At 37.9% G+C, this 27,408-nt stretch overlaps 1 protein-coding gene across 4 annotated transcripts in view; it reads right to left on the bottom strand.

Moving 5' to 3' along the window:
- The window catches only part of LOC105220550 (coiled-coil domain-containing protein lobo-like), a 441,384-nt gene that overhangs the window by 76,224 nt on the left and 337,752 nt on the right, over nucleotides 1-27,408 (bottom strand). For all 4 annotated transcript variants that reach the window (XR_008472828.1, XR_008472829.1, XR_008472830.1 and 1 more), the window contains exons 3-4: nucleotides 2,339-2,698; nucleotides 1,546-2,260 (exon numbers count right to left, since the gene is read on the bottom strand). Coding sequence is in view for 1 of the 4 variants with exons in the window: in XM_054236031.1 (XP_054092006.1) it covers nucleotides 1,546-2,260; nucleotides 2,339-2,698 (1,075 nt within the window). In the remaining 3 variants the exon portion in view is untranslated. The remainder of the gene's footprint in view (nucleotides 1-1,545; nucleotides 2,261-2,338; nucleotides 2,699-27,408) is intronic.

The following is a 27,408-nucleotide window of genomic DNA, read 5'->3' as shown; positions in this document are numbered from 1 at the left end:
TAAAAGGACGTTGCATCTTTTGAGTTGATCAGTTGATAAAGTAATGTGAAGGCGAACAGAATTCGCTGTGTGTGCTAAGAAGTGAATTTTCATAAGAACAAATAAACTTGCTGTATTCTATCAGTTAAAAAGAAAATAAATAAGAATAGAAATGAATCCGATACCAGAGGATTCTACATATACTATACTTCTACTACTATCACTTCAGAAACAAAGTTCAAAATGTCAAAATTTAATGACATTTATTCCTGTTGTGCTCAAGCTTTTTGGTATACCTCTGTTATTTTAATTTATTACGGAAAAAAGTGAATTTAGAGTATTTATAAAACATGTTGTAAGTCTTACAGCAAATCTACCTCAGAATTTTTACTTCGTTTGGATATCGATATCAAAATTAGCTCAACCACTGTATTAGTATGTATCAAACGTTACAATTAGTAGAGGACAAACATAAAATATGTGACAGAGTTAAGCCTTACATGTGAAATCTATTTACAATAATTTATAGAAAATGTACCAAATTATTTAACAAAACATAAAACTTGATTTATATCAAAGTGTATTCAACAAAGTGAACTAAGTATATGACATTTAATTTTTTTTTACCCAAATTTGACATGTTTGTTGCCATTGATTTAACCCTTACATTTATTCAAAAATTCAAATTTTGAAATTCAAAAGTAAACAAATTTCAAACCAAAAAAAAATATTTTTTAAATGAATAAAAGAAAGTGCCGAATACTTTCTGATTATGCAAAACAACTCATGGAAGCAATTTACTAATGTTTTGTGCTCCAACAGACAAATTGCAAACAATTTTATCAATATATATTATATTGTTCAAGATAAAAAAGACGGGTTAATTTAAACAAATACATGAATTGTTTACTATTTTATTGTCAAAAACGGGTGTGTCAAATACTTAGTTCACTTTGTTGAATACACTTTAGGTCGAAACCCAATGCTGGCTGGCTTTGCTTGCTTTGCTGTGGGAACTGTCAAAACTGAATAGAACTATACTACAGCACATGAAAAGAGAGCAAATGCAACTTTGCTTCAAGCGCTTGAAGTTTCAAATAGCTCTATGCTCTATTTGCCAGCACTTCTGGGGCTTTTGACATTTGATATTGTAACTAGAGTTACCAGTTTGGGCGAAATGTACCAATTTATGTAATTTTTTTGATGCTACATTGACACTCAAATATTTATCACATATGTGTTTGCCAGTACAAATAGTTAAAATGTAGAATATTTAAAATATTTGATATATTTATGTAGAAATTTACAAAGAGTTTATAATAATATAACATTTAACATGAAACTATTACCAAGTTTTGATTGACTTTTTGATTTACAAAAAATTAAGTGTGTGGCAACAGTGATTGTGACATTATTTTGAAAGCGTTCAAAGCACTCATTTGGTCATACAAGCATTCAAAGTACGCAAAGTCAACGAAAGCAAGTAAAGCCAGCCAGCATTGGGTTTGGACCTTTTGATTTATATAATGGTTCTCATTCTGTCGAAAATTTGTCAAATATACTCACACCGAAGGCTGTCGTTTCGACCTTTAAGAAATGTTTCTTCAATTTTTCCGTTTTCAAAAAATATTTTAATTTGCTGTAGCAAATCTGACCTATTTTGATAATATTCCCACCGAATGTGTGGTTCTTTATACTCGTTATCGTTGTAGAGGGTTAATTGTTCAGATTTGCCATCACGTTGAGAATATGGCGAAAATCGTTCGTGGACCGCACCAGAGTAATGAATGGTTTTTTGCAAGTGAGGAAATCTTTCTTCGAATTCTTTCAGACCAATATGTAGTTTATGTACCCAGGACCGTATTGTGTCTAAATGTTTTTCTTCTCCTAACGATCTTATGCTTTCGGAGATATTTTCGTCAGATCCTAAAGTATACAAACGCATTTCAGGTGGCTCTCCTGGGAGAAGATGTTCCCAATCATGGTTATCTTGTAAATTCCACCGTATTTCACTGACCCTTTGGTAATTCTGCATGTTCACATAATAATTTTGATGATCCCACACACTGTCAATAACAATGTATTGCTTGCAATGAGTACCACAAATAAAACCTGTGGAAGGCTCAATGAAACGTGCTTTTGGTGGTTCAGGTACCTCATCACCTTCGTCGTTTGTGTACGTATTTTTTGGCTTAATACTCCATGGGGCGTTGTCAACAATGACAACCCAGGCATGAGATCGTCGAAAATGATATCGGTCTACAGCAATCAATTCCATTTCCTAATTAATATGAACGAATATGTAAATAAAAGAAAGAAACATATGTACATGTAAATACAATTTTTGCTTGCATATTACCTCCAACTCTAAACGTTCTGCTTCTTCTCGCAATCGTTTTTCGTCTTCTTCTTTTTGTTTCATCATTTCTACCATATTCTCTTCTAGGTGGCTTTCTAAATCCGGCATGCTACGAAGTTTGTATTTTTGTCCAGTCCCGGTTTTTGGATTTTCCTTTTCTTCGGTCTTGATCTCTTTAATTTGGTGGGGATATGGGACATTACGTTGATCATTAGAAACTGTCTCTGCACGTGCCACCCCAGATACTACCATTGCGGGGTAACCTGCACCAATTAGCATGCTACAAAGCAAAGTAGCCATTTCAAAACTATTTCCTCGACGTTTTCGAAGAGTGGTTTCTGGTGATGTTAAACGCGTTGGCTGCAAGGAAGGAATTAAAAATAAAAATGCTTGAAATATTGAAACTCAAAAAAACTCTTGCAATCATAGAGTCAATAGATTGGGAAGCATTGGGTTAACAACTGATAATCATACAGTTGCGTCGTGATCGTGCCTTAGGGTCAACCCACGCTGGAGCAGTCAAGAACGTCTTTCTACAACTGCTCATAGCTGCATATGGGCCAACAAACACCGTACAAGACGAAACAAAAAGGCATGTTCGTATACATACAGCCAACGCACACCAAATCCGACAAATTTGTCTGAAACCGTTTTTGTTGTCGGACAATACATGCTGAGCTATAGCGCAACCCACACCGAATCAAACAAGACAAGCAAACCTAGACAAGACTGAAAAACCCGTTTCGTTGCTTATCGCATCACCGTTGTTTTTATACTCTCGCAACATGTTGCACAGAGTACTATAGTTTTGTTCACATAACGGTTGTTTGTGTCACCAAGAAATAAAAGAGTTATGGGGTTATATACATATATATAAATGATCAGAATGACAAGTGGAATTGAAATCCGGATGTCTGTCCGTCCGTCTGCACTGCAAGCGATAACTTGAGTAAAAATTAAGATATCTTAATGAAACTTGAAACACATATTCCTTGGCTTGGCGAAAACCGAAAACATATACTTGTTATAACTAAGCCATAAATAAAGTTATGAAAAAAAAATTGGATTATAGGATCGCATTAGGGATGGGCACATTTGAATGTAACTTTTTTTAAGTGGGCGTGACCCCGCCCCCAAATAGCTTTTTTGTTTATATCTTGCAAACCAATAAAGCTATATAAGCCAAACTTTCTGCAATCGTTTCTTTTAGCCATTTCCTTATACAGTCCAAAAATGAAAGAAATCGGATAATAACCACGCCCACCTTCCATACAAAGGTTATGTTGAAAATGACCAAAAGTACGTTAACTCACTAACGAAAAACGTCGGAATCACTAAACTTTACAGAAGAAATATCAGAAAGAAGCTGCACTGGGATTTTTTACAATATAGAAAATGGGCGTGGCGTCGCCCACTTATGGGTCAAAAATCATATCTCAAGAACTACTCGACAGATTTCAATGAAGCTTGGTATATAACACTTTCTTGACACCCTGATGACACGGGTGGAATATGGCCGAAATCGGTTCACAACCACGCTTACTTCCATATAACTTAATTTTGAAGTCTTCTGATTCGTTCACATTATAATATATACATTAGGAACCAATGAAGATAGCGAAATAAACCTTTACACAAATACTGTATTTGAGCTGTGACATCATTTGTGGAAAAATTGTCAAAATCGGACCATGATATCGAACATGAAGAACTCTGTGCCTTAGGGTAATTTTTCACTGAAAATATCGGTAAATCTCTCTCTCAGATATCTTAATTTAATGCAAAGTGAATCGATTTCTTTTTATAGTGTGTCTCTGTACCAAAAATCGTTAAAATCGGGTCATAACTTCCCCTTGCTCCCATATAACTAATTATAGTTTTTTCAAAAATACGATGGGCTTAATTGCTAATAAATTGGTTAATATGTGAAATATCTTAACCAAATTAAGTGAACATATAATCTTGGATATAATGTATGTTGGTGATGAAAATTAATGAAATCGGTTCAGGAATTACCTCAGCACTCATATACTTTATGTGATGATTTTGGTTATTCTATTGGACTTTGTGCCGAATATATGGCTCAATTTTTGTGTTATCTATCTGAAATTACATCAATCAATTGCGGGAGTACAAAATGTTCGGTTGCACGCCTTTGCTTCCGCCGTTTTTTTTTTTTTTTTTTTTGTAAATTTAAGGTTTTTTTTCACTTAGGACAGCCTCACCGTACGTATCCGAAAGCATTCGATGAGCATCAGCCGCACTTTTCTTGGAATTAAAAAAGAAAAGCAAAATTTCCGGTAAATGTCGAGAATTCGGCTCAAAAAGTGACATTTTCAGTTGAGAATAAGTTTGGGATGCAAACAGATCTCTACAAAATTTTGTTAGGTTAATGTTGACTCAAATGTCCAAGATCGATATAAAATAATCGATTTAATCGACCAGTGCTTGACCCTAGAGACATCTATTGGAAAACGGCGGAAGAAAAGACCTAATAGAATTACAAAGTATTTGCTATTTCTTCCCTTATTCTGCAGCCTTCATTTGGCATTATTCTAATATCGGTGAAAATCAGTGTCCTCAGAAATTTCATTTGCACTGAATATATTTTCCTCTTGTGTGTTTTCACTATTATAGCTTTTACAGATGTTATGCAGAACGCAACATGCTTCCATATTTTTGACAACTGTTTCAGGACGATAATGTAATGTGCTCAACAAGCAATGAAATCGGCATTTCAAAACTCCAATAGTTCGTTCTACAATATTACGCCCAGATGCATGAGTCAAATTAAGGGGTTACGCCACCCTGAACGCATGAAAATCGGATGGAATTGGAATTTTTTTGACAAAAGTATTTGAGGTAGGACTTCTTAATATTTATTGCTAATTTAATACATATCTGGTCGACAAAAATTCCTCTTGGCTATATCCTCCGCGCGGTTGTCGACTGGGCAATGGGTGGCGCCGCCTGCACTGAAAAAAAACTCAATATGGAGGACAAAAAGCAAGAACAGCGGGCTGGGATATCAGCCCAAACGTCGGTGGGAGACGAGGCTGCTACCACCGGCGGGCACAGCGACTTTTCCAGCTGTGTCGCCAGCGGCCACACCTCCACTGCAACGGGAGCAGGTTGCGGTGGTTGTAATGCTACTGCCAGACCAGCTCTGCAGCGCGCGGGTTTCGCAATCCATGAAGATTCGGAACCATGAAATACGGCCAAAGAAGAAGAGCTTCTTCGCTCTCCGCAGGATTCGACCGAGGGTTCCAACTCTGACAACAAGAGAGGGCCCCGGAAGAAGCCCAGCAAGGAGGAGTTGAAAGCCAAATCGAGGTACAAGGCGGCGGTCGGCATTTGTAACCGACTCGAAGGCAAGTCCAACCTGAGTGAAGAGGAGATGAAACGGTTGGCTTGGGCCAGAGAGGAGGTGAAAATCGACCGAGCGCACTTTGCCTCACGTAGTTGGTGCAGTGCCTCGAACTCAGCATTCGCTAACCGTATCAAGGAGTATATTGCTGAGCCAACGGTCGACAGAGTGCAAACCGAAAGCGCCAACAAAGAAAAGAAAGACAAAAGACGAGGCTGAGAAGCCAAAAGTTAAGAGAGCGGACGACAAGCCGACAACGTCCAGAGCAGCGGCGGCAGCTAATGAGGTGGCAAAGCGACACTTGATCGTGGCTCTCATTGACCGCAGTAACCCGCTGGGACAGATGTCGCAGGAGCGGTGGAAAGTAGTCGAAATGAAGCTACTAGAAGCGCTCTTCTCGAGGATGGACGCCGATCCTAGCGCACCAATGCCAACGTTTGATGGAGCGGGGTGGCTTGGTGGCGTCAAAATCCTTAAATGTAAGGACGACCCTTCGCTGACATCGGTGAAGGAAGCAGTGAGAACGCTTCCAAACCTGTGGAAGGACGCGAAACTCGAGGTTGTGGATCGGAGCAGCATTCCGTCGGTTCCCAAAGCGAAGGTGGTGATACCTCGCGTGGTAGACCCGGAACATGCACTTCGACTGCTACAACGACAAAACCCGGACGTGCCGACCAGTGATTGGAGAGTACTGAGCGTAGCTAAAACTGCAAACGCAGATGGAGGCCAGAGCTACATACTCCAAATCAATAAGGCGGCTGACGACATTTTATATGCCAGATTCGGGAAGATGGCGTGGGGAGTTGGAAGCGTATTCCTTCGCCTCAAAAATTCGAATGGCAATGTAAACACACTGGAGACGGGTGAAGTCGAAAAAGATCTCGGAATTGAAGAGATAATGGCGATTTCATTAGTCTTGCAGGAGGTGGAGGGGTCACCTGATCAGTGCTCTAAGGTTAATGAACCAGGAGCTGACGGTACTTCAGGTGAACTTCCACAAAAGTAAGATCGCATCTGCCGAACTCCTTCTCAATCTAGAGAAGGGCGGCTACGACGTGGCTCTAGTCCAGGAACCATGGATAGCATCGGGTAACGTGGTCGCAGCACTAAAGTCACCTAACTACACAACATATACCCCGAGCGTCACTAACAAGGTAAGAACGGCGGTACTGGTAAGCAAAAAACTGTATTCCCATGTTAACTTAAATCTCTCCACAGATGACCTGACGGTGGTGGCGGTAAAGGATTGCAGGGATGAGCTCATACTCCTTGCATCCTGTTACCTGCCTCATGACGGCGAGGCACCGACTGCAGAACTACAGAGGCTGGTGGCTACATCCAGCAGAAGGAAGCAGTCGCTGGTAGTTGGGGCTGACGCTAACGCGCACCACACGATTTGGGGAATGAGATATCAATGCAAGAGGTGAGTCCCTATTAAACTTTATATTAATGAGTAGTCTAGTGATAGCAAACCGGGGTGAGGAACCTACGTATATAGGACCAACCTCGAAAAACGTCCTAGACTTTACACTTTACACCAGTGGTATTACAACGGTTGAGAACTGGAGGGTGCTAAGTACCCCAGAATTACAAACTGGGTACGTTACCGACAAATACTGTTTGGTAAAAGACTTAGACCGTGCGTGTTCAACTCTCCACAAGAGTTAGAGGAGGGTGTGAATCTCTTCTGTAGCACTCTTACTAAAGCTTATCATTCCGCTTGTCCTATGCTGGCCAAGCTAGCGGAGAGCGAGGAATGTTGGAATGAATATAAGGATCTGTTAAGAGACTACAAAAAGTTAATGCGCAGGAGCAAACGACAGTCCTGGGAAAATTTTTATAGCAGCTTTGAAAGAACAAATGAGGTGGCAAGACTTAGAAAACTGTTATCTAAAAGCCCCCCCTCGCCAGGCCTGGTTCGCAGAAACAACGGAGAGTGGACGGAGAATTGCAGGGACTCCTTAGAGGTTCTAGTTAGCGCACACTTTCCGGGATGCAAGAACCCGGTTACACTCCACACGAAGAAAATGCTGCTGTTATCCTGTCCGAGTGTATAATTACGGAGGATAAAATAGAATGGGCAATCCGCTCCTTCGACTCTTACAAATCTCCCGGTACGGATGGCATCTTTCCAGCCATGCTAAAGAACGCAATGCAGCTGGTCGTGCCGTGGTTGCGAGTGATATTCAGAGGATGTTTAAGGTTTGGTTATGTACCGCACTCATGGAGAGAGGCTAGGGTGGTTTTCATACCGAAGGCAGGTAAAAACAATCCAACCTACTCGAAAGAGTTCAGGCCCATAAGTCTTACCTCTTTCCTTCTGAAGGCGCTGGAGAAAATACTAGATGCACATATAAGAGACACAGCGCCTCCTGGCAGCTTGTCCAAATCGCAACATGCGTATACAAAAGGCAGATCCGTGGTGACTACACTCCATTCATTGGTATATAACATTGAAAAAGCTCTAAAATACAAGGAATATGCTCTGGGAGCATTCCTGGACATTTCGGGAGCATTCAATAATGTGTCTACGGAATCCATACTGCGAAGTATTGAGTTAAGGGGTGTTGAGCCTGTCATACAAAGGTGGGTGAAAAACCTCTTGATGTCTAGAAAGATAAAAGCAGAATGGAATGATGCCAGTGTGACCAAGGAAGTCTGTAGAGGTACTCCGCAAGGCGGAGTGCTATCTCCACTCTTATGAACATTAGTGTTAAACAACTTACTAAAACAGTTTGAAAACAAAGCTCCCAAAATAACAGCGTATGCGGATGACATCGCCATTTTAATAACGGGAAAGTGTCTGCACACTGTCAGCAGTATAATGACCAGCACTGTCAATAACTGGGCAACGCAAGCGGGATTGGGGCTCAATGCGGAAAAGACAGACCTTCTGGTATTTACTAGAAGGTACAAAATACCTGCATGGAGGCCCCCTTCTCTAAATGGGACCGAGCTCCCGCTCAAGGACCGTACCAAATACCTAGGGGTAGTCTTGGACACCAAACTTCTGTGGAAGTACAATGTGGAGGAGAGAGTGAGGAAAGCCAGTAATGCTCTATATGCATGCAGGAAGATGCTTGGCATTACCTGGGGGCTTTCTCCCACTCTCATGCACTGGTGCTACACAGCAATAGTGAGACCAATTCTGCTCTACGGGGTTCTGGTATGGTGGACGGGTACCAGAAAATCTACGTATCGGAAGCCTATGGAAAAGGTTCAGCGGCTTGCAGCGCTATGTATAACGGGGGCCCTAAGAACCACCCCAACGGCTGCTCTAGAACGAATATTAAACCTGCCACCTATAGATCTCTTTGCCGAAAGCTGCGCGGCGAAATCGGCGGGTCAACTGATGGCAATAGGTGAATTCACACACAGATCCTTCGGACACAGCTCGGTTGCTAAGAGCAGTTTGACAGGTATCGACTATCTGGTCCCATTCTACAACTGGGAAAGAGGTTTCATGGTAAACATGGAAAAGGATGGTTGGCGCAAGGGCACCGTAACTACACGTAACACCTTAAATATCTATACGGATGGCTCTAAAATGGATGAGGGAGTAGGTGCAGGAATATACTGTCCGGAATTAGGCATAAGACAACCATTCAAACTGCCGAACCACTGCAGTATATTTCAAGCAGAGGTCTTTGCTATTGGGAAGGCTAATACTCTAAAATTAACATCTACGTAGACAGCCAAGCGGCAATCAAGCCAGTAACCTCGTGTCGAATATCGGCCAAAAGTGTCCTGAGCAGCAGGGCAGCCGTGGTGAGGGTCGCCAGAAATATGAGGCTACACTTCTACTGGGAGCCAGGCCATAAAGGCATCGAGGGCAACGAAATCGTAGACGGGATTGCCAAGAGTGGTGTACAGCTGTCACCCGGAAACATGATCAACATCGCTAAACCCATGCACATTCTATACGATGACATAGACAGGTGCAAGGCAAGAAGAATCATATCTCGCTGGAAGGATTTACCGGGGTGTAAAACTGCAATGGTCATGTGCAAAGCGGTAGATAAAAAATATACAAGGTTCCTAGTGGAGCTGGATAGAAAGGGCTGTAGGACCATGGTTGGCATTCTTACCGGTCACAGCCTTGTAGCGGCGCATACCTATAAAGAGCAGGTCACCAAGGAAACAGTGGAGCATCTCTTGTGCGTTTGTCCTGCGTTAGCGAGACAGTGTTTTATACTTAGGGGCCCCACAGTACGATAAGTTAGAGGAGATATTGTCAGTGAAGCCTCATAAACTATTAAAATTCACGACAGGCGCAGGCATCCTGAACGATGACTACTACTCAGGGAACACGTAAAGGCACTCTATTCTGGTATCGCAAAGGACCATAACTGGTCTATGCGTGGCGTGCAGGCCTACCAGACAAACCTAACCTAACATAACCTTAATACATATCTTAAGATTTGTAAATATTTAAAAAATATTGTTTTTTTGAAACTTTAGATCATTTCAGTTAACGCCATTTTGTGGGCGTGGCAATGGTCCGATTTCGCTAATTTACAATACCTGCTTCCTTATCTATGTGCCTAGTTTCATTAAGTTGTCTAAATTTTAACTCAAGTTATCTCTCGCGCAGGCGGACAAACAGGCATACGGATTTCAACTTTACTCGTATTCCTAATTACTTTTGTATATATAACATAAATTTGGCAACATATTCAATGGAGAAGTTTATTATAAATAATATATAATTTTAATTAGTAAGTATTGTAAATCTAAGTATGAGTGCTACATTGATTTGGGTCCGTACACGTATTTAAATCCAAATTGTAGTTTAATTACCTTTTAATTATTGTGCCGAGGCTTTGCTTATTGTTGTTACATTTATTCTTTGGAACACTACAATTGTTAAAGCAAATACATATTGTTTTTTAGTTTAATTTTATTTTGTTATATTAATTAGTTTTTCCATCTATGTTCATATTTTAAACTGTTTACGTCATTGGTTGTGATCTTTGATAATCTATTATTATCCTATGCCATTTTCTTTTATAGTTTCTTTTATTGTTCTATTTACTATCTATACTACTATTATACAGAGCAGAGATCTGCAAGGAGTTACTTGAATTTGGTGTTAACTTGTACAACATCAATGTATGTATGACTTGTTACTTGAAAAACGTCAAACATACAAGTCGCAACTTGCTTGTTCCATTTCATACCTAATCAACACAGTGATCAGGTTTGCTTGTTCGAATCATACACATGTACAGTTTGAAACGTTTCAAATCGTTGCATGTACAGTCGATGCTTGTTCTGTACAAATGACTTGTTGGATTCTTACCAACTCATGACAACGAAAACAGTTTGATATCATTCCAGTGTTTTTCCCAATGATTGCGTGACGTGCCCAAAGTATGGCAAATACTATTGACAATATTTCTGAAAAACTTAGAAGTGGTATTCTAAGAAAATCATTAAAAACAAAAGGACGTAGTGAAGTGTGGTCAGTTTTTTGCGAACTTCAAGATGATAGTGGATGCACTGTTAATGAATTTGTATGCTGCCGTAAATGTGAAGCCATTTTTCGGCATAATGGAACGCAAACTTCTAACTTACGCCGTCATAAGTGCATCATAAGGAAAACCAAAGAAATTCCCTTCTAATAACATTTTAGATTGTAATTCTATTGCAGAAGTTAAAGATTTTTGCCTACGTAATATACCATCAACTGAATGTTTTTCATTTGACACTACTGTAAATGTAGAAAATTCAGCTGAGATAGCACAGTCGTCGGATGATTACTTCTTTTTCCCAGACACAGTAAATCTTGAAAATCCGACCACACCTATTACAACAAGTGAGGAAATTGAGAAATATATACAAAAAAGAACACAATTTGCAAGTAATTTTGATGCCATGGAATGGTGGGAAAGCAACAAAATTGAGTTTCCAACTCTTTCTAGCTTCGCATTTAAAATATTATCAATTCCAGCTAGCAGTGCAGCCAGTGAGCGCACTTTTTCACTTGCAGGTAATATAATAGTAGAGAAACGCAATCGACTAGCTCCTAAGATTGTGGATAATATCTTATTTTTAAATTCTGTTTTAAAAAATGAAAATAGCTAAGCAAATAATATGCGTAGAAAATGTTCTTGTACAAATAAACCGCACATATGTATTTATACGGTAATATTCTGAATTTATATACGCATTTCTTATTTAACACTTATCAATATATTTATATAACGGGTGATTTTTTTGAGGTTAGGATTTTCATGCATTAGTATTTGACAGATCACGTGGGATTTCAGACATGGTGTCAAAGAGAAAGATGCTCAGTATGCTTTGACATTTCATCATGAATAGACTTACTAACGAGCAACGCTTGCAAATCATTGAATTTTATTACCAAAATCAGTGTTCGGTTCGAAATGTGTTTATCGACAAATTTTGTTCAGCGATGAGGCTCATTTCTGGTTGAATGGCTACGTAAATAAGCAAAATTGCCGCATTTGGGGTGAAGAGCAACCAGAAGCCGTTCAAGAACTGCCCATGCATCCCGAAAAATGCACTGTTTGGTGTGGTTTGTACGCTGGTGGAATCATTGGACCGTATTTTTTCAAAGATGCTGTTGGACGCAACGTTACGGTGAATGGCGATCGCTATCGTTCGATGCTAACAAACTTTTTGTTGCCAAAAATGGAAGAACTGAACTTGGTTGACATGTGGTTTCAACAAGATGGCGCTACATGCCACACAGCTCGCGATTCTATGGTCATTTTGAGGGAAAACTTCGGAGAACAATTCATCTCAAGAAATGGACCCGTAAGTTGGCCACCAAGATCATGCGATTTAACGCCTTTAGACTATTTTTTGTGGGGCTACGTCAAGTCTAAAGTCTACAGAAATAAGCCAGCAACTATTCCAGCTTTGGAAGACAACATTTCCGAAGAAATTCGGGCTATTCCGGCCGAAATGCTCGAAAAAGTTGCCCAAAATTGGACTTTCCGAATGGACCACCTAAGACGCAGCCGCGGTCAACATTTAAATGAAATTATCTTCAAAAAGTAAATGTCATGAACCAATCTAACGTTTCAAATAAAGAACAAAGTTATCAAGCTCTTAAAAAATCACCCTTTAAATGAATAATTTTCAAAATTAAATAAACAAAAAGGTTGAATGAACATAAGAAACCGAAAACTCTACAAAAGTTTTATTTTATTATTATTATTTTCATCCATAAATTGTATCACATACCTTCTAACTATGTATGTATACAGATTGATATGAATTGAAAGTATGTACATCGAACAAGTCAAGCGTACTTTTCTGCTTAATGTTCAACTCATTGATGTGTACATTTCTTTCGAACAGAATCATTGATGCGTATATTTAACACAAGCTGTCCTATCGAACAGCTTGGTATGAAACATACATGGCTTGGCTTGTTTGCCTTAGAGGAGTGCAACTCATACCTATGAATTGCTTTACAACGTGCTGGCTTGAAGCTTGAAAAAGGTACTTGTAGCAGATCTCTCAAAAACTACTACGTCGATTTCAAAAATTTCTTTCACCCCAGTAACATAGGCTATATTTATTGCTAGAATCTCAACTTTCTGGAAATAGTTCCCAGGTGAGGGTATCAAAAAGACTCCGTGATGGAGAATTTTAATCTGAAACTAAAACTCGTCTTGCAAGTCATTCTCTTCGCATCGCAATCGCGTGGCAGGAAGTTGAGTAACGAGCGTTCGCAGCTGCTTCCTGAACAAAATTCCAAAACCTTCCAAGTACTCGTTTGAGAGTCGAGTCTGGCGCTTGTGCAGCGGCTTGACGAACAAAATATTAGAAATGTACAAGCCCGCACTAGGGCGTCGAACTCTAAGCGTTCCCAACGCATTCAAAATTAGAGAGAAAGACAACGGACACCATAGACTAGAGATCGTAATCAAGTTTTAGCTCATTACAAATAAAATATAATTTCATGTCCGAATTTTCCTCATTTTACTTTTTTTAAATGAATCCACACAAGAAACCGGAAAGTACATGCATATGTATGGGAGAATATGAATAAGTATGTAAAAACTTATAACTTTTTAAATATTTGTTTAAACCCGTGCGAAGCCGGCGCGCCGCCGCGGCGTGGTCTGCTTATATGGTATATTGAATTTTATTTTTATTTACTATTTGTTATTTCATTTTTTATTTGATGATATATAACATTTAATATTACGAACTTCGTACAATTACATTTGCTAACAATTTAAAATCAATACAATATTCATGTCTAGATTAAATACAACAGAGTTATCATCGTTATAACAATATTGGCCAAAAGACGTCCACTGCTGTACGAAGTAGTTAATTATAAAGTTAATTAATTGAAAGTTTTCTTATAAAAAAGATTGATTCCGCAAACTTGCAACTACTGGTCTTGAGATTAAAAGATGACCATTGCAAAAGCCAGACGCACGGGAAATTGTAAACGCTTAATATCGAATGGCAAATCCGTTGGAATCATCGGTATACGCGGGATCAGACGTCATCTCCTTTGTACTTTCTCATGGCGATCTTGGCATCGATTATGATATTCATTAGCTTCTTCAGAGCCAGTCTCGTTCAATTGCAAAGTCGAGTTTGATTTATGTTCGCATCATGATGACAACTGATCTTTCGTTTAATTGCAACAAAGTTGCTATATACTCTCTATATAGTTTTGTTCATATAACGGTTGGTTGTAAGTCCTAAAACTAAACGAGTTAGATATATACCCTATATCATATATGTTTATATCAAAATGGTCAGAGTGACGAGTAAAGTCAAAATCCGGATGTCTGTCTGTCCGTCCGTCTGCCCGTTCGTAACTTGAGTAAAAATTGAGATATCTTGATGAAACTTGGAACATAAATCCCCGCCTAAGTGCCCCCGCTGAACATGCAAGACTTTTAAGAGACACTTATGCGGGAAAAGCACTTAAATGAAGGTACTCGAGGTACTTACTAAGCTTTTTCTCAAATATTTCAATGTAATATTTTTTTTAGAATGAAAATCACATTTATTTGTTATTAATAAAATAATACTTATTAATAACAATAAATATGAAAAAAACCATTCGAAAATCGGATTATAACCACGGCCACCTCCCATACAAAGGTTATATTTAAACTACTAAAACTGCTTTAATTTATTAAGGAAAATCACCAGAAAGAAGGGCTGCACTCAAATTCATATACAAAAAAAATTTAAATAGGCGTATCTCCGAAACTACTCGACCAATTTCAATAAAATTCGGTTCATAATTTCTTCCCAATGATATGTGATGAAAATAGTGCAAATCGATTCACAACCACGCCTACTTCAAATATACCAGAACGGTGAACTCGATCTGAATAGTTTACTTTACAATGTATAAAGTTAGCACTAGTGAACATATCGGAATGGTGTGGCATCGCCCTTCTAAAAATCGCCGAAATCAGACCATAAGTGTTCAAGGCCCCATATATGGAACATGAGGACCTCAGAGCTTCGAATTATTTTTTTACCGAAAATATGTATCCGTGCCAATAATGAGTGAAATCAGGTCATAACTTCTCCTAGGTCCATATACCTAATATTAGGGTTTCCAATTATCAATAGTTTATACCATATATATGACGAATATGGTCAAATTCTGCGTTATATTAATAAAATTAAATAAATAAGTCGCGAGAGTATAAAATGTTCAGTTGCACCCGAATTTAGCCTTTCCTTACTTGTTATATTATAGATAATGGGCCCAGTCATTGAACCCGAAGCGAATTCGATTTCGATACGATATAGATTTTTGATCCAAAATTTTCATGCAATCATCCATTCCGTCGATAAACTGCTTTACCACAAAGTGAGAACGAAAAACTGTTTTATCGACCTTTATCGACAATTGAGTCAAATTTGTCAAAAAGGTATTTTAGTTAGTGTGATTTTGTCTCTTGGATTCCATGATTTCTATTTGCCGTGGAATATATTTTGTAATGTGGGTAAGTGAGTTCACTTCGATCTTAAATTTTGTTTTAGATATGGTTTCTATGATTTCAACGTAACATTTTTCGATCGAAGCGCATTCAATGATTAGGCCCAATTACTCCCAATTTTCCGAACTGTATTTTTGAAGGCGATTCTGATCGCTTTGTTTCTTGCTGGCTTTGTGACCGACTTGCCCGTCTTAAATGTGCTGGACTACCAAGTAAAATCTTAGTTTCTTTTCTTGCTTAGGTCTTGCTTAAAAAATATTTGTCAATATGAAATTTTGTTACAATAATTTAAATGCCTAAATGATCACGATGATAATACTAAACTCTCATCCAAACGAACACGTTCGTCTGATGAAGTATTTACTTCATAGTTTTTTGAAGAGAATGTTCCCTCAAATCACAGACCATATCAATAGTTCTTCCTCTTGCCCTCAAGGAGAGAAGTCTTCTTCATCTACAGAGTATGTATATTGAAAGTTATAACAGACAATTTTATGCAAAAAACTACTTAGGATCCGCCTCTTTACAACTTTAAATATGTGGATGTAATACACCTAAACAAGTCTATTTTTATTTCAAGATTTACTACAGATAAAATCGTTGATGACATAAAGTATCACATCTCGTCGTAATAAAAACGGACAATACTGACAACCGATTTAACTTCAAATAGGAAAACAATATAGCCCATTTTAAGATCAACGTATCTACTGAAATGTATTGACGATTACATAATTTCTGTTTGCACTTGTTAATTTTGTAACGAATTATTATAATAAATGTTTTAGTCGGTTTTTAACAAAAGTGATTTAATTCCGAACAAATTCGAAAATATGGTTTTCCTTGATAATGCTTTAATATTTTATGTTGTCTAGTGTGCATAATTATATACATATCTGAAAAAACATAACAAATATACTTCTTAATAATAAACAGGAATTCGTACCGTAGTCGTTTCAATTTTGCGAAAGCTAATTTCCAAAAGCAGCGTTAATGTTAAGGTGAAAATCTCACATTTTAATAAAACTATTTTATATACAGAGTGTTTTTAGACATGTGGTTTTCAAGAAGAAATAATAATAGCTTAAAGTATTTACCTTTATTCGGTAAATGGACTGTCGTGACTTGATCGAACAAAGTCCAGTCAGCGAAATAGTTATTTAAATTAAAAAATTAAGGAAGAGCTAAGTTCGGTTGTAACCGAACCGTACCTCGGGCGAGAAACCTGGAATGTCCGGACCCTTAATTGGGAAGGTGCCTCTGCCCAGCTGGTTGATGTCCTCTTAAGAGTAAAGGCTGACATCACCGCAATCCAAGAAATGCGAAGGACGGGACAAGGACGGAAGAAGGTGGGTCCTTGTGACATCTACTACAGCGGCCATATAAAGGAGCGCAAATTTGGTGTTGGATTTGTGGTAGTAAAGAGACTCCGTCGCCGAGTCCTGGGATTCACCCCGGTGGATGAACGTCTAGCCACAATCCGCACCAAAGCGAAGTTCTTCAACATATCCCTGATTTCAACCCATGCCCCAACGGAAGAGAAGGACGACGTGACCAAAGATACTTTCTACGAGCGCCTAGAACGCAGCTATGAGCGCTGCCCTCGCCACGATGTCAAAATCGTGCATGGCGATTTAACGCTAGGGTGGGTAAAGGTGTCTATGGCACAACAGTAGGAAAATTCAGCCTCCATGGGGCCCAAAATATGGTCGTCTATAGTACTAGATTCTAGCATAAGAAAATACATCAAGCTACTTGGCTGTCCCCAGATCGAATCGCACGCAGCCTGATCGATCATGTTGTGATAGATGGACGACATGTGTCTTTGGTGTGCGTACGCTCCGTGGTCCCAACATCGACTCGGACTATTATCTTGTAGCAGCGAAGATACGCACTCTCCTCTGTGCAGCAAAGAACGTCCGCCAAAAAACACAAGGAAGGTTCGAAGCCAGAAAGTTGCTATCGCAACAGACAGCCAAAAAATTATTGAGAGCTTTGAAAGAGTGCGGACGTGTTTTAATGCACTATATCTAAGACTATATGCTCACATAATAACCAATACATATATGCGGAATAAAGCCCACAGTATTTTTGAAAAACCTATAATTTTGTAAATGGGAGCTATCGGATGTTATGACCCGATTTTAATATTTTTTGGAACAGAGACACACTTTTGGAAGAAAACATTTTCCTCTGAATTACATTAAATTATCTAAGAGATTTACTCATATTTTCGGTTAAAATTTACCCTTAGGCGCTGAGTCCAACTTGTTAGATATCTGGGGTCTTGAAAAGTTATAGTCCGTTTACGAAAATGTTTTCACAAATGAATCCAGCGGTGATATACACTATTTGTGTAAAGTTTTATTCCGCTATCTTCATTGGTTCCTTATGTACATATATATATTATAAAGTGAGGGAATAAGATGGAATTCAAAATTGAGTTATAAGGAAAGTAGTCGTGGTTGTGAACCGATTTCGCCCATTTTTTGTTCGTGTTATCAGGGTGTCAAGAAAATATTATACACCAAATTTCATTGAAATCTGTCGAGAAGTTCCTGAGAGTAGTTCCTGAGTTTTTGACCCAAACGTGGGCGATGCCACGCCCATTTTCCATTTTGTAAAAAAATCAGAGTGTAGCTTCCTTCAGCTATTTCTTCTGTGAAATTTAGTGATTCCGACGTTTTTCGTTAGTGAGTTAACGTACTTTTGGTCATTTTCAACATAAGCTTTGTATGGAAGGTGGGCGTGGTTATTATCCGATTTCTTTCATTTTTGGACTGTATAAGGAAATGGCTAAAAGAAACGATTGCAGAAAGTTTGGTTTATATAGCTTTTTTGGTTTGCAAGATATAAACAAAAAAGCTATTTGGGGGCGGGGTCACGCCCACTTAAAAAAAGTTACATTCAAATGTGCCCATCCCTAATGCGATCCTATAATCCAATTTTTTTTTCATAACTTTATTTATGGCTTAGTTATAACAAGTATATGTTTTCGGTTTTCGCCAAGCCAAGGAATATGTGTTTCAAGTTTCATTAAGATATCTTAATTTTTACTCAAGTTATCGCTTGCAGTGCAGACGGACGGACAGACATCCGGATTTCAACTCCACTCGTCATCCTGATCATTTATATATATAACCCCATATCTAACTCTTTTATTTCTTGGTGACAAACAACCGTGATGTGAACGAAACTATAATACTCTCTTTAGCAACTTTGTTGCGAGAGTATAAAAAGAAACATGAACGCTCAACAACAAGGTCGTAGGCTGTCCAGATTGGAATTGGCCGTTACTTCAACATAAAAAGGAAATCATTGATTGTCCGACCGATACCCAATTTTTGGCCGAAGCCGATGCCGATTAATCGGCCAGTTGACAAAGTATCGGCCGATGCCGATTCTTTCATGAACAATTTTACCAAGTAAACTAGTATAGTAACAGAAGAAAAACAAAAACATTTGATATAACAGTAAATAAGTAAAAAATCCATATGTAAGTATTTAGGTGTTTATTGATTTAATTAATATTCAAAACTAAATAACTTATTTTTATAATATATAGATAGAAACAAGTAAGGAAGGGCTAAGTTCGGGTGTAACCGAACATTTTATACTCTCGCAATTTAATGATGTAATTTTATAAAGATAACACAAGTTGACCCATATATTTGGTATAAAGTTCAATAGAATAACGAAAATCATCATAAATAGTATATGGGGACTGAGGTAATTCCTAAGCCGATTTCACTTGTTTTCACCACCAAGATACAATGTATCGAAGACTATACGCTCACTTAATTTAATATTACTTATAATTAGGTATATAGGGTCTGGGGGAAGTTATGGCCCGATTTTTACCATTTCAGGTACAGAGAGAAACTGTTATAAGAAAAAAATTCAGAGGGAATGAATTACATTAAAATATCTGAGGGATTTACCTATATTTTCGGTGAAAAATTAACCTTAGGCACTGAGTTCTTCATGTTCGATATCAGGGGCCTTGAAAAGTCATGGTCCGATTTTGACAATTTTTCCACAAGTGATGTCACAGCTCAAATACAGTATTTGGGTAAAGTTTTATTCCGCTAGCTTCATTGGTTCCTTATGAATACATTATAAAAAAATGAACGAATCAGATGGAATTCAAAATTGAGTTATATGGGAAGTAGACGTAGTTGTGAACCGATTTCGCCCATATTCCACCCGTGTCATCAGGGTGTCAAGAAAGTGTTATATACCGAATTTCATTGAAATCGGTCGAATAGTTCTTGAGATATGGTTTTTGACCCATAAGTGGGCGACGCCATGCCCATTTTCCATTTTGTAAAAAAATCTGAGTGCAGCTTCCCTCTGCCATTTCTTGTGCAAAATTTGGTGTTTCTGACGTTTTTCTTTAGGGAGTGAACCTACTTTTAGTAATTTTCAACCTAACCTTTGTATGGGAGGTGGGCGTGGTTATTATCCGATTTCTTTCATTTTTGGACTGTATAAGGAAATGGCTAAAAGAAACAACTGCAGAAAGATTGACTTATATAGCTTTATTGGTTTGCGAGTTATATACAAAAAACCTATTTGGGGGCGGGGTCACGCCCACTTTTCCAAAAAAATTACATCCAAATGTACCCCTCCCTAATGGGATCCTATGTTCCAAATTTCATTTTCATAACTTTATTTATGGCTTAGTTATGACACTGTATAGTTTTTCGGTTTCCACCATTTTGTGGGCGTGGCAGTGGACCGATTTTGCCCATTTTCGATAGCAACCTCCTCAGGGTGCCAAGGAACATGTGTTCCAAGTTTCATTAAGATATCTTAATTTTTACTCAAGTTATCGCTTGCACGGACAGACGGACAGACGGATAGACGGACGGACAGACATCCGGATTTCAAATCTACTCGTCATCCTGATCATTTATGTATATATAACCCCATATCTAACTCTTATATTTCTTGGTGACACAAACAACCGTTATGTGAACAAAACTATTATACTCTGTGCAACAGGTTGCGAGAGTATAAAAATGAGTTATTCGCCTTTTCTCAAAACAAGTTGCTATGTCAGCAATATAGCTTTTTTCGTTTTAAGGACAGAAAGAAAGCTTTTTTGTGAGGTTCTTTTACATGCACCTCATAGTCCAAACCAACAACAAATGATTATTACCCGTTATTGACTATGGATAATGATGTTGATTATGAAAATTTGTCTCAACAGAAACTTTGAAAAATAGACTCTCCCTTTTGCCAGTAGCTATAATACTACGTTCGGACCGACATGAAAACTGTGTTTTCGTTGAGAAAATGGGTTTTCGTTCGAAAACTTGAGTTTTCATCCATACAAAATCTGTCAAACGAAATCTCAGTTTTCGCTGAAAACTTCTTGAAAACTTACATTCCACTCATTGTAATCGATGTCTGCTCTAGTTTAGTCGATATAATTGGAAGACATATTTTGCCAGCTCTAAATTGTCATTTGATATTGTAAACAAATTCCACTACTTTGTCAAAAAAATGGAGAAACAGAAATAAAAATAAGAAAGAAGGGCTAAGTTCGCGTGTGACCGAACATTTTATACTCTCGCAATTTATTTGTTTAATGTTATTAAGCGCGTTTTCTTACATACTGACATACGGATTTTAACTCATTTTGATATTTATAACCCCACGTCGTTTATTTTATGTCTTACAAACAACATGAGAACAAATAAATCGGATCATTCTAAATAATATAATAATAAATTTAACACAAAAATAATAATTCTTTATACTAGACTAGCAGACCGCTCCGGCTTTGCACGGGTTTAAACAAACATTTCAAAAGTTGTAAGTTTTTATACACATTCTCCCATACATATTTTGTATGTACTTACCCGTTTCTTGCGTGGGTTCATATAAAACAAGTAAAATGAGGAAAATTCGAACATGAAATTATATTATATTTTATTTGCAATGAGCTCAACTTGATTACGGCCTCTAGTCGTGCTCGACTCTCAAGCACGTACTTGGAATATTTTGAAATTTTATTCAGCAAGCAGCTGCGAGCGCGAGTGCGATGCAAAGAGAATGACTTGCAAGACGATTTTCAGTTTCAGATTAAAATTCTCCATCACGGAGTCTTTTTGATACCGTCACCTGGGAACTATTTCCAGAAAGTTGAGATTCTAGCAATAAATATAGTCTGTCATACGGAGTGAATTTAGCTTTCCAATGATGAAATAATTTTTTAAATCGGCACAGTATTTTCTGATTTTATTCATTACAAACATATGTACATACAAATCTTTTCTCTTTAAAATAGTAGTATTGACTTAATATTATCATCGTGAGGAATGATTTGTTCAGGTAAATATGAATCAAACTGTGTTTTATAAGGTGAAGAGAAGACTTAATATTTTAGGCTTTTAAAAAATCAAGAAAGTAAAAAAAAAATTATGTAAGTATAATTCAAAAGAAGTGGAAAGAATCGGCCAAATATGGCCGATGCCGATGCGTAATTTTGTGGCCGATACCGGCCGATGCCGATACCAAGGCCGATTAATCGGTCGGACTCTAGAAATCAAGTCCTAACAAGACAGCGGTTAATTCCAAAAAATTTAAACCCGCCTCGCTTAATACAAATAAGCCTGAAAATTTAAATGGCAACAGATTTGCCTTACTAAGCAATGGATTGGAAGACGATGAGAAGGGTACCACCACATTCGTGAATACCATACCGCCGCCAATATATTTGAGTGAGCGCAGCTCAAATGCACTTGTTGCTATATGAAGTGAAGTTGTAGGTACTAAAAATTTTCATATAGTGCCTTTGAAAATAGGTAATATAGATGAAACTAAAATTCAGTCCTACACTGAGAAAGGTTTTATGGATATGGTGAAATTTTTGTCAAATAACAACAGGAAAGTTCAAAAGGCCTAGTTGTTGTTGTAAAAGGCATAGAGGCTTCCGATTCTCGCGAAGTCAAAGAAGCTCTTGAAGAATGCGGCTGTTGTAAATATCGGAATAAAGAAATTGTTTTTATTTGTTAAATGAGTTTCTGACAGTAGCATAACATCTATGCTTTTTTCAGTCAGAAATAGTATTATCTCCAGTTTGTGTTAGTTTACACCGAATTCCCAGCGACAATTTTGATTTCAAATTTTTATACACATGGCAGCCCCTGTTGTTAGCAATTTCTGATGATTTTCTCCACAATGACTACAATTTTTATTTGTATCCTATTTTTTAAGAGCACATTTTGATGTAGGGTGTAAATCACCACATACCACATAGAGTGCAATAAGATTTGGTATACCCATACTCTTGGCAGTTGGTGCACTGTACCGGACCATTTTTTTTATGAGGTTCCTCAACAGTAGTACTCTACGGTGAAGCAAACATTTTAATTTTAAGTTATATATGGGATGTGTTTCGTTTTTTTTAAATTTGGTTAGAATTCGCCATCAATTCAATTTTAAACATGTGTTGTGCCATTTTATTTCTGTAGAAGATATTTACAACAGTTTTCATTCCAATGCTTCATTTTACAAATCACCAAGATGGGAAGGCGCACGGTATTGATTAGAAATTGGTTAAACCACCATGCTTTAGAACCAGTCCAGTTACAAGCTACATCAATATCCTCGAAAAATCGGAAATTACAGATTGCGAATTTAACGATTTTTTTGGAACACTAGGTCCAATATTTCTAGCAGGTGGGGATTACAAACACACCTACTGGAGCTCACGTCTTGTTAATCCGAAAGGATAACAGCTGTTCTACACTGTTATGAATAAGCACAATAACCTTGATATAATATCTCCTGGTAAGCCGACATACTGGCCCAATGATAGAAACAAACTACCAGACTTATTAGATTTTGCTGTAGTCAACAATATAGATAGATCGCTCATAACAGCAGATACATGTACTGACTTATCTTCTGATCATTCTCCTGTACTAATAAAGTTATGCGAACATCCCATGGCATTTGAGCCACAAGTATCTCTAACATCTCATAAAACTAACTGGTTGAAATATAGAAAATATATCAGTAGCCACATTAACATTGATTTAGAAATAAATACAGGAAGAGATATTGATGAAAGTATAGCAGAATTTAATGATGTAATAATTAATGCAGTTGTCTTTGCAACACCAAAAGAAACATTAGGGTCAACCCACACCAAAGCAGTCAGAAACGTCTTTCTTCAACTGCCCATAGCTTCATATTGGCCAACCCACACCGAACAAGACGAAACAAAAGGCATGTTCGATCCTTGACTTGTTCGAATAGATGTTGTTGAACTTTTTATGTATGTTCATACAGACAACGCACACCAAATGGGACAAATTTGTCTCAAACCGATTTTGTTGTCAAACAATACATGCTGATAGCTATAGCGCAAATCACACCTAATAAAACAAGATAAGCAAACCTAGACAAGACCGAAGAACCCGTTTCGTTGCTTATCGCTGCACCGTTGTTTTTTAAAGACAAAATCCTGCAATTTATCTTTCATTGCATATAATTTAAAACAGATATTGACGCAAAAAAATAGTATTTTAATTGATGCAAGAATGGGACTTCACATCAGGGACCGTAAATAATGATTATCGTTCCGATTTTTAAGTAAAAAAATCAATCACTTAGAATCGTCACACAAACAAAAGGATAACGTCATTGTAATCCTTTTTGGACGACCTATCCATTTCCACCATTATTATTGTACTCTCGCAACAAAAGTTGCTAAGGAGTATTATAGTTTTGTTCACATAACGGTTGTTTGTAAGTCATAAAACTAAATGAGTTAGATATAGGGTTATGTATATCAAAATGATCAGGGTGACAAGTCAAAATCCTGTCTGTCCGTCCGTCCGTCCGTGCAATGGATAACTTGAGTAAAAATTGAGATATCTTAATGAAACTTGGAACACATGTTCCTTGGGATCGTGAGAAATGGGCAATATCGAACCACTGCCAAGCCCATAAAAATTTGGAACAAAGGATCGCACTAGGAAGGGGCATATTTTGATGTAATTTTTTTGGGTAAATGGGCCTGGCCCCGTCCCCAAATCGGTTATTTGAATATATCTCGCAAACCAATGAAGCTATATAAACCAAACTTTCTGCTGTCGGTTCTCTTACCTACGCCACCATACACCATGAAAATAGTTGAAATCGTATAATAACCACGCCCACCTCCCATACATAGGTTAGGTTGAAAATTACAAAAAGTGAGTTAACTCACTAACGAAAAATCACTAAAGAAACTGAGAAACACTAAATTTGACATAAGGAATGGCAGAAGGAAGCTGCACTCAGATTTTTTTACAAAATGGAAAATGGGCGTGGCGTCGCCCATTTATGGGTGAAAAACCATATCTCAGGAACTACTGGACCGATTTCAATGAAATTCGGTATATAATATTTTCTTGACACCCTGATGACACGTTTGAAATCGGTTTACAACCATGACAACTTCCCATGTCAATTTTGAATTCCATCTTATTCCTTCACTTTATAATATATACATAAGGAACCAATGAAGATAGCGAAATAAAACTTTACACAAATACTGTATATGATCTGTAACATCACTTGTGAAAAAAATTTCGAAATCGGACTATAACTTTTCAAAGCGCCGAATATCGAATATCAAAAATTTCGGTAAATCTCTCAGGTATCTTAATTTAATTCAGAGGAAATATTTTTCTTCTAATAGTGTGTCTCTATACCAAAAATGGTTAAAATCGGGCCATAATATCCCCTAGCTCTCATATACCTAATTATAGGATTTTCAAATTGGGTCAGTATGGGAGAGTATAAAATGTTCGGTTTCACCCGAACTTAGCCTTTCCTTAAAACATACGTACTCTTTGAATGTCACAAAATTCAATAAGATAATAAATAAATTAATTCATTAAAAACATAGTGTTATAATTAATCTTTCGGCAGGTGTTGTGCTTTCTTGGTAGTTTGTATTTAGTTTAAAAATGTAATGTGTTTCATTTTGAATTTTTTTATATCTACGTTTTGTTTTATTTCAATAAGCACCAAAAAAGGACAAAATTAGTTGCCACGTCGCTTTGTGTTGCGCTTGGTGTGGGTTCGAGCACAACACATTTTTGTGTCTTTTTAGTCAAAAACTTTTTTGACAAATCCGGTGTGGGTTTCACCTTAAATCAGTTGTTTTTAGAAACATCACTAATACTGAGGTAGAATAAGTTGTAAATGAGAAAAGGCGAGCTATACGTGAATAGCAGTTAAGTCGTTCTCCTTCTACTCTGCTTCAACTGAAATCTGCTGTAGGTAAGATAAAAAAGCGCTTAGATGCGAGGAAGAATACAACACTGAAAATTATATAAAGAAACTATGTCCAAATTCTAGCGAGCGAAACTCTTTTTCGAAAGTCCAAAAGTCTTTTAGGCCACCAGTAGACTCCAACATGCCATAAGACAGTCGAATGGTAATTAGGCACGTAGTGATGAAGAAAAGGCACATTGCTTTGCAAATCACCTAGAAAAGGTATTTCAAAATAATTGCCCAAATAACACTTTTAAGTTGGCAACTTTGCCCTGTACTGCTAACGAGTCGACCATGTATATTAGAACGTCTACTTATGAAATTACTACGATCATAAAAGAGCTAAATCCAAAAAAGGCGTCAGGACATGATAATATTACTCCAAAAATGTTAATTCAGTTACCAAATATTGCTAAAATAGTCCTCTCCTTGCTCTTTAATGCAATTATTGGTTTCGGGTTATGGTACATACGATCGATGCGTTGCGATCGACCATAACACATCCGGGGTGGTATAGATATCGAAAGCTGAAGAGGGAAGCGAGACCCATTTGCAGACGTAAAAAGAAAGAGACCGAAATGCGTGAGTATGAAAAGCTTGAAAAGCTGGCCGACATGGGTAATGCTCGAATATTTTATGAAAAGATGAGGCAATTTACAGAAGGTTTCAAGACCGGATCATTATCGGGACCGAGGAGGTAATCTGGTAACGAATGTATAGAGTATACTGGGATTATGGAGGGAAAACTTCTCCAACCTGCTGAACGGCAGTGAACGTACAACACCAGGAGATGACGAACCCGATTCCCCAATCGATGACAATGGAATAGATGGTCTATTACCCGACCATGAAGAAATTCGAATATCAATTATCCGTTTGAAGAAGAACAAAGCGGCGGGGCCGATGGATTACCGGCCGAGCTATTGAAATTCGGCGGCTATGAACTGATAAGGTGCATGCTTCAGCTTCTTTGTAGCATATAGTCGGAAGAAAACATGCCCGGCGATTGGGCAACCCCACAATCTGCGCCAATTACCGTGGTATAAGTTTCCAGAACACATTACGGTCCTGAGCGTATTGTGTGAAAGACCTAAGCCCATCGTTAACGAACTGATTGGACCTAATCAGTGTGGCTTTAGACCTCGAAAATTCACCATTGCCCAGATATTCACCATGCGCCAAATCTTGGAAAAGACTCGAGAGAGAAAAATCGATACTCACCATATTTTCATTGATTTTAAAGCTGCTTTCAATAGCACGAAAAGGAGGTGCCTATATGCCGCGATGTCTAAATTTGGTATCTCTGCAAAACTTATACGGCTATGTAAACTGAAAGCTCCGTCAAAATCCATACACTGAAAGATCCGTCAGGATCGGAAGGACCTCTCCGAGCCGTTCGATACCAAACGAGGTTTCAGACAGAGCGACACACTATCGTGCGACTTCTTTGC

The sequence above is a fragment of the Zeugodacus cucurbitae genome, chromosome 2 (genome assembly GCF_028554725.1).
Source record: "Zeugodacus cucurbitae isolate PBARC_wt_2022May chromosome 2, idZeuCucr1.2, whole genome shotgun sequence".
In the NCBI taxonomy this organism is placed as follows: domain Eukaryota; kingdom Metazoa; phylum Arthropoda; class Insecta; order Diptera; family Tephritidae; genus Zeugodacus; species Zeugodacus cucurbitae.
Note: the sequence above shows the minus strand (reverse complement) of the source record. Positions and strands in the feature narration are given on the sequence as shown.